Source organism: Telmatherina bonti (assembly GCF_933228915.1).
Source record: "Telmatherina bonti genome assembly, chromosome: 3".
Lineage (NCBI taxonomy): Eukaryota > Metazoa > Chordata > Actinopteri > Atheriniformes > Telmatherinidae > Telmatherina > Telmatherina bonti.
Genome location: NC_136621.1, coordinates 44,702,139 through 44,711,828, shown reverse-complemented (window position 1 = coordinate 44,711,828; position 9,690 = coordinate 44,702,139). Strand labels below are relative to the sequence as shown.

The 9,690-nt window shown below is 34.3% G+C and overlaps 1 protein-coding gene across 1 annotated transcript in view; it reads left to right on the top strand.

Annotated features, from left to right (window-relative positions):
* Window positions 1–734: 734 nt before the first annotated feature.
* LOC306774294 (actin-binding protein WASF3-like) overlaps window positions 735–9,690 on the top strand; it is a gene marked incomplete at both ends in the record, with an annotated part of 120,405 nt that continues 111,449 nt past the window's right edge. Inside the window, 2 exons of the mRNA XM_079264294.1 lie at window positions 735–867; window positions 945–1,079. Of these exons, the coding sequence (XP_079120420.1) occupies window positions 735–867; window positions 945–1,079 (268 nt within the window). The remainder of the gene's footprint in view (window positions 868–944; window positions 1,080–9,690) is intronic.

Below are 9,690 nucleotides of genomic sequence, written 5' to 3'. Positions count from 1 at the left end.
TCTTAGGTTAAGGATCCAGATCCACACAGTCAGTTCACAGGACCACACCCGGTGCTGTTCCCCCTCCAGCCAGACCCGGTGCTGTTCCCCCTCCAGCCAGACCCGGTCCTGGTCCCCCTCCAGCCAGACCCGGTCCTGGTCCCCCTCCAGCCAGACCCGGTCCTGTTCCCCCTCCAGCCAGACCCGGTCCTGGTCCCCCTCCAGCCAGACCCGGTCCTGGTCCCCCTCCAGCCAGACCCGGTCCTGGTCCCCCTCCAGCCAGACCCGGTCCTGGTCCCCCTCCAGCCAGACCCGGTCCTGGTCCCCCGACAGTCAGACCCGGTCCTGGTCCCCCGACAGTCAGACCCGGTCCTGGTCCCCCGACAGTCAGATCTGGTCCTGGTCCCCCGACAGTCAGATCTGGTCCTGGTCCCCCTCCAGCCAGACCCGGTCCTGGTCCCCCGACAGTCAGACCCGGTCCTGGTCCCCCGACAGTCAGACCCGGTCCTGGTCCCCCGACAGTCAGATCTGGTCCTGGTCCCCCTCCAGCCAGACCCGGTCCTGGTCCCCCGACAGTCAGATCTGGTCCTGGTCCCCCTCCACCAGGTCTGGTTCTGGTGACCAGGACCGGGTCAACAGCTGATCATTCTGGTGTCTTTCCTGCCTGGCGCCGTGGTAACCAGGATGCAGATATTGATGGATCAGTGAGGTGATTGATCAGCAGCTGATACCGAGCCTCTGTCTGCAGGTCCGCCATGCCGCTGGTGAAGCGGGTCATCAAGCCCCGGTACCTGTGCCGCGTCGCTCTGCCTGACGGGGTCGCCAGTGAGTTGGAATGCGTCACCAACAGCACGCTGGCCGCCGTCATCAAGCAGCTGGGAGGCCTCAGTGAGTGGCGAGACATCCCTGGACCAGGTTCTGGGTAAAGAACTGCTGACGATGTGCTTCCTGTTGGTGTCCTGCAGGTCGTCATGCAGAGGACATTTTCACTGAGCTCTTCACCGAGGCCAACAGCTTCTACCTGCGGATGAACAGCCTGCAGGAGAGGGTGGACCTGCTGGCTGTTAAGGTCACCCAGCTGGACTCCACGGTGGAGGAAGGTGGGTGACGATGAAGTGAAGCCCATGCAAAAGTGCCAAAACCTGCAGTTCCCCCTTGATCAACTAGTGGCTCCAAAACAGAGCAAATCCCCATAGACTCCCATGTTAAAAAGACCAACTTCACAGCAGAAATAAACATGTTTACTGGAGAAATAAATATGTTTACAGCAGGAATAAACATGTTTACAGAAGGAATAAACATGTTTACAGCAGAAATAAACATGTTTACAGAAGGAATAAACATGTTTACAGCAGAAATAAACATGTTTACTGGAGAAATAAATATGTTTACAGCAGGAATAAACACGTTTACAGCAGGAATAAACATGTTTACAGCAGAAATAAACATGTTTACTGGAGAAATAAATATGTTTACAGCAGGAATAAACATGTTTACAGCATAAATAAATATGTTTACAGCAGGAATAAACATGATTACTGCAGAAATAAACACGTTTACAGCAGAAATAAACATGTTTACAACAGGACTGTACACTTTTACAGCAGGAATAAATTTGTTTACAGCAGCAATAAACACGTTTACAGCAGGAATAAACACATTTAAAGCAGAAATAAACATGTTTACAGCAAAAATATACTAGATAACAGCAGAAATAAATACGTTTACAGCAGGAATAAACATGATTACTGCAGAAATAAACATGTTCACAACAGGAATATACACTTTTACAGCAGGAAGAAATACGTTTACAAAAGAAATAAACAAGTTTACAGCAAAAATAAACATGTTTATAGCAGGAATAAACACGTTTACAGCAAAAATAAACATGTTTACAGCAGAAATAAACAAATTTACAGCAGAAATAAACTTGTTTACAGCAGGAATAAACACATTTATAGCAGGAATAAACATGTTTACAGCAAAATTAAACAGATTTACAGCACAAATAACGATGTTTACAACAGAAATAAACATGTTTACAGCAGCAATAAACATGTTTACAGCAGAAATAAACATGTTTACAGCAGATATATACTAATTTACAACAGAAATAAACATGTTTACAGCAGAAACAAACATGTTTACATCAGGAATAAACATGTTTACAGCAGAAATAAACATGTTTACAGCAGAAATAAACATGTTTACATCAGGAATAAACATGTTTACAGCAGAAATAAACATGTTTAGAGCAGAAATACTCATTTACTGCAGAAATAAACACGTTTACAGCAGGAATAAATATGTTTACAGCAGAAATGAACAAATTTACAGCAGAAATAAGCTTGTTTACAGCAGGAATAAACACGTTTATAGAAGGAATACACACGTTTGCAGCAGAAATAAACATGTTTACAGCAGAAATAAACATGTTTACAGCAAAAATAAACACGTTTACAGCAGGAATAAACATGTTTACAGTAGAAGTAAACAGATTTACAGCAGAAATAACGATGGTTACAGCATAATCAAACATGTTTACAGCAGCAATAAACATGTTTACAACAGATATAAACATGTTTACAGCAGAAATATACTCATTTACAGCAGAAATAAACACGTTTACAGCAGAAGTGAACTTGTTTACGGCAGAAATAAACTTGTTTACAGAATGAATAAACACATTTACAGCAGGAATAAATACGTTTACAACAGAAATAAACACGTTTACAGCAAAAATAAACATGTTTACAGCAGAAATAAACATGTTTACAGCAGAAATAAACTTGTTTACAGCAGGAATAAACACGTTTACAGCAGAAATAAACACGTTTATAGCAGAAATAAACACGTTTACAGCAGAAATGAACATGTTTTCAGCAGAAATAAACACATTTACAGCAGGAATAAACATGTTCACAGCAGAAGTAAACAGATCTACCGCAGAAATAACGATGGTTACAGCAGAAATAAACATGTTTACAGCAGAAATGAACTTGTTTACAGCAGAAATAACTTGTTTACAGAATAACTAAACATGTTTACTGCAGAAATAATCATGTTTACAGCAGCAATAAACTCATTTACAGCAGCAATAAACATGTTTACAGCACGAATAAACACGTTTACAGCAGAAATAAACATGTTTACAGCAGAAATAAACATGTTTACAGCAGAAATAAACTTGTTTACAGCAGGAATAAACACGTTTATAGCAGAAATAAACACGTTTATAGCAGAAATAAACATGTTTACAGCAGAAATGAACTTGTTTACAGCAGAAATAACTTGTTTACAGAATAAATAAACATGTTTACTGCAGAAATAATCATGTTTACAGCAGCAATAAACTCATTTACAGCAGCAATAAACATGTTTACAGCACGAATAAACACGTTTACAGCAGAAATAAACATGTTTACAGCAGAAATATACTCGTGTACAGCAGAAATAAATACCTTTACAGCAGGACTAAACATGATTACTGCAGAAATAAACACCTTTACAGCAGAAATAAACATGTTTACAACAGGAATATACACTTGTGCAGCAGGAATAAATTTGTTCACAACAGGAATAAACTTGTTTACTGCAGAAATACACACGTTTACAGCAGGAATAAATATGTTTACAACAGAAATAAACATGTTTACAGAATGAATAAACACATTTACAGCAGGAATAAATACGTTTACAGCAAAAATAAACATGTTTACAGCAGAAATAAACATGTTTACAGCAGAAATAAACTTGTTTACAGCAGGAATAAACACGTTTATAGCAGAAATAAACACGTTTATAGCAGAAATAAACACGTTTACAGCAGAAATGAACATGTTTACAGCAGAAATAAATTTATTTACAGCAGAAATAAACTTGTTTACAGCAGGAATAAACACGTTTATAGCAGAAATAAACACGTTTATAGCAGAAATAAACACGTTTACAGCAAAAATAAACATGTTTACAGCAGAAATAAACATGTTTACAGCAGAAATAAACTTGTTTACAGCAGGAATAAACACGTTTATAGCAGAAATAAACACGTTTATAGCAGAAATAAACATGTTTACAGCAGAAATAAACTTGTTTACAGCAGGAATAAACACGTTTATAGCAGAAATAAACACGTTTATAGCAGAAATAAACATGTTTACAGCAGAAATGAACATGTTTTCAGCAGAAATAAACACATTTACAGCAGGAATAAACATGTTCACAGCAGAAGTAAACAGATCTACCGCAGAAATAACGATGGTTTCAGCAGAAATAAACATGTTTACAGCAGAAATGAACTTGTTTACAGCAGAAATAACTTGTTTACAGAATAAATAAACATGTTTACTGCAGAAATAATCATGTTTACAGCAGCAATAAACTCATTTACAGCAGCAATAAACATGTTTACAGCACGAATAAACACGTTTACAGCAGAAATAAACATGTTTACAGCAGAAATATACTCGTGTACAGCAGAAATAAATACCTTTACAGCAGGACTAAACATGATTACTGCAGAAATAAACACCTTTACAGCAGAAATAAACATGTTTACAACAGGAATATACACTTGTGCAGCAGGAATAAATTTGTTCACAACAGGAATAAACTTGTTTACTGCAGAAATAAACACGTTTACAGCAGGAATAAATATGTTTACAACAGAAATAAACACGTGTACAGCAAAAATAAACATGTTTACAGCAGAAATAAACAAATTTACAGCAGAAATAAGCTTGTTTACAGCAGGAATAAAGACGTTTATAGAAGGAATAAACACGTTTACAGCAGAAATAAACATGTTTACAGCAGAAATAAACTTGTTTACAGCAAAAATAAACACGTTTACAGCAGGAATAAACATGTTTACAGCAGAAGTAAACAGATTTACAGCAGAAATAACGATGGTTACAGCATAAATAAACATGTTTACAGCAGCAATAAACATGTTTACAACAGATATAAACATGTTTACAGCAGAAATATACTCATTTACAGCAGAAATAAACACGTTTACAGCAGAAGTGAAGTTGTTTACGGCAGAAATAAACTTGTTTACAGAATGAATAAACACGTTTACAGCAGGAATAAATACGTTTACAACAGAAACGTTTACAGCAAAAATAAACATGTTTACAGCAGAAATAAACAAATTTACAGCAGAAATAAACTTGTTTACAGCAGGAATAAACACGTTTATAGCAGAAATAAACACGTTTATAGCAGAAATAAACACGTTTACAGCAGAAATGAACATGTTTTCAGCAGAAATAAACACATTTACAGCAGAAATAAACACGTTTACAGCAGGAATAAACATGTTTACAGCAGAAGTAAACAGATCTACAGCAGAAATAAACATGTTTACAGCAGAAATGAACTTGTTTACAGCAGAAATAACTTGTTTACAGAATAAATAAACATGTTTACTGCAGAAATAATCATGTTTACAGCAAAAATAAACATGCTTACAGCAGAAATAAACACGTTTACAGCAAAATTAAACATGTTTACAGCAGGAATAAACATGTTTACAGCAGAAATAAACTTGTTTACAGCAGGAATAAACACGTTTATAGAAGGAATAAACACGTTTACAGCAGAAATAAACATGTTTACAGCATAAATAAATATGTTTACAGCAGGAATAAACATGATTACTGCAGAAATAAACACGTTTACAGCAGAAATAAACATGTTTACAACAGGACTGTACACTTTTACAGCAGGAATAAATTTGTTTACAGCAGCAATAAACACGTTTACAACAGGAATAAACACGTTTAAAGCAGAAATAAACATGTTTACAGCAAAAATATACTTGTTTACAGCAGGAATAAACACGTTTATAGAAGGAATAAACACGTTTACAGCAGAAATAAACATGTTTACCGCAGAAATAAACACGTTTACAGCAGGAATAAACATGTTTACAGCAGAAATGAATTTGTTTACAGCAGAAACAAACTTGTTTACAGAATGAATAAACATGTTTACTGCAGAAATAATCATGTTTACAGCAAAAATAAACATGCTTACAGCAGGAATAAACACGTTTACAGCAGAAATAAACATGTTTACAGCAGAAATATACTCGTTTACAGCATAAATAAATATGTTTACAGCAGGAATAAACATGATTACTGCAGAAATAAACACGTTTACAGCAGAAATAAACATGTTTACAACAGGACTGTACACTTTTACAGCAGGAATAAATTTGTTTACAGCAGCAATAAACACGTTTACAGCAGGAATAAACAAGTTTAAAGCTGAAATAAACATGTTTACCACAGGAATATACACTTTTACAGCAGGAATAAATACGTTTACAGCAGGAATAAACATGATTACTGCAGAAATAAACATGTTTACCACAGGAATATACACTTTTACAGCAGGAATAAATACGTTTACAAAAGAAATAAACAAGTTTACAGCAAAAATAAACATGTTTATAGCAGGAATAAACACGTTTACAGCAAAAATAAACATGTTTACAGCAGAAATAAACAAATTTACAGCAGAAATAAACTTGTTTACAGCAGGAATAAACACATTTATAGCAGGAATAAACATGTTTACAGCAGAAGTAAACAGATTTACAGCAGAAATGAACATGTTTTCAGCAGCAATAAACATGTTTACAACAGATATAAACATGTTTACAGCAGAAATATACTCATTTACAGCAGAAATAAACACGTTTACAGCAGAAGTGAAGTTGTTTACGGCAGAAATAAATACGTTTACAGCAGGAATAAACACGTTTATAGCAGAAATAAACACGTTTATAGCAGAAATAAACACGTTTACAGCAGAAATGAACATGTTTTCAGCAGAAATAAACACATTTACAGCAGAAATAAACACGTTTACAGCAGGAATAAACATGTTTACAGCAGAAGTAAACAGATCTACAGCAGAAATAAACATGTTTACAGCAGAAATGAACTTGTTTACAGCAGAAATAACTTCTTTACAGAATAAATAAACATGTTTACTGCAGAAATAATCATGTTTACAGCAAAGATAAACATGCTTACAGCAGAAATAAACACGTTTACAGCAGGAATAAATACGTTTACAACAGAAATAAACACGTTTACAGCAAAATTAAACATGTTTACAGCAGAAATAAACAAATTTACAGCAGAAATAAACTTGTTTACAGCAGGAATAAACACGTTTATAGAAGGAATAAACACATTTACAGCAGAAATAAACATGTTTACAGCATAAATAAATATGTTTACAGCAGGAATAAACATGATTACTGCAGAAATAAACACGTTTACAGCAGAAATAAACATGTTTACAACAGGACTGTACACTTTTACAGCAGGAATAAATTTGTTTACAGCAGCAATAAACACGTTTACAGCAGGAATAAACACGTTTAAAGCAGAAATAAACATGTTTACAGCAAAAATATACTAGATAACAGCAGAAATAAATACGTTTACAGCAGGAATAAACATGATTACTGCAGAAATAAACATGTTCACAACAGGAATAAATTTGTTTACAGCAGAAATAAACACGTTTACAGCAGGAATAAATACGTTTACAAAAGAAATAAACAAGTTTACAAAAGAAATAAACTTGTTTACAGCAGGAATAAACACGTTTATAGAAGGAATAAACACGTTTACAGCAGAAATAAACATGTTTACAGCAGACATAAACACGTTTACAGCAGGAATAAACATGTTTACAGCAGAAATGAATTTGTTTACAGCAGAAACAAACTTGTTTACAGAATGAATAAACATGTTTACTGCAGAAATAATCATGTTTACAGCAAAAATAAACATGCTTACAGCAGCAATAAACTCATTTACAGCAGCAATAAACACGTTTACAGCAGGAATAAACAAGTTTACAGCAGAAATAAACATGTTTACAGCAGAAATATACTCGTTTACAGCATAAATAAATATGTTTACAGCAGGAATAAACATGATTACTGCAGAAATAAACACGTTTACAGCAGAAATAAACATGTTTACAACAGGACTGTACACTTTTACAGCAGGAATAAATTTGTTTACAGCAGCAATAAACACGTTTACAGCAGGAATAAACACATTTAAAGCAGAAATAAACATGTTTACAGCAAAAATATACTAGATAACAGCAGAAATAAATACGTTTACAGCAGGAATAAACATGATTACTGCAGAAATAAACATGTTTACAACAGGAATATACACTTTTACAGCAGGAAGAAATACGTTTACAAAAGAAATAAACAAGTTTACAGCAAAAATAAACATGTTTATAGCAGGAATAAACACGTTTACAGCAAAAATAAACATGTTTACAGCAGAAATAAACAAATTTACAGCAGAAATAAACTTGTTTACAGCAGGAATAAACACATTTTTAGCAGGAATAAACATGTTTACAGCAGAAGTAAACAGATTTACAGCAGAAATAACGATGTTTACAGCAGAAATAAACATGTTTACAGCAGCAATAAACATGTTTACAGCAGAAATAAACATGTTTACAGCAGAAATATACTTATTTACAGCAGAAATAAACATGTTTACAGCAGAAACAAACATGTTTACATCAGGAATAAACATGTTTACAGCAGAAATAAACATGTTTACAGCAGAAATAAACATGTTTACAGCAGAAATAAACATGTTTACAGCAAAAATACTCATTTACTGCAGAAATAAACACGTTTACAGCAGGAATAAATATGTTTACAACAGAAATAAACACGTGTACAGCAAAAATAAACATGTTTACAGCAGAAATAAACAAATTTACAGCCGAAATAAGCTTGTTTACAGCAGGAATAAACACGTTTATAGAAGGAATAAACACGTTTACAGCAGAAATAAACATGTTTACAGCAGAAATAAACATGTTTACATCAAAAATAAACACGTTTACAGCAGGAATAAACATGTTTACAGCAGAAGTAAACAGATTTACAGCAGAAATAACGATGGTTACAGCATAAATAAACATGTTTACAGCAGCGATAAACATGTTTACAACAGATAGAAACATGTTTACAGCAGATATATACTCATTTACAGCAGAAATAAACACGTTTACAGCAGAAGTGAACTTGTTTACGGCAGAAATAAACTTGTTTACAGAATGAATAAACACGTTTACAGCAGGAATAAATACGTTTACAAAAGAAATAAACAAGTTTACAGCAAAAATAAACATGTTTATAGCAGGAATAAACACGTTTACAGCAAAAATAAACATGTTTACAGCAGAAATAAACAAATTTACAGCAGAAATAAACTTGTTTACAGCAGGAATAAACACATTTATAGCAGGAATAAACATGTTTACAGCAGAATTAAACAGATTTACAGCACAAATAACGATGTTTACAACAGAAATAAACATGTTTACAGCAGCAATAAACATGTTTACAGCAGAAATAAACATGTTTACAGCAGATATATACTAATTTACAACAGAAATAAACATGTTTACAGCAGAAACAAACATGTTTACATCAGGAATAAACATGTTTACAGCAGAAATAAATATGTTTACAGCAGAAATAAACATGTTTACATCAGGAATAAACATGTTTACAGCAGAAATAAACATGTTTAGGGCAGAAATACTCATTTACTGCAGAAATAAACACGTTTACAGCAGGAATAAATATGTTTACAGCAGAAATGAACAAATTTACAGCAGAAATAAGCTTGTTTA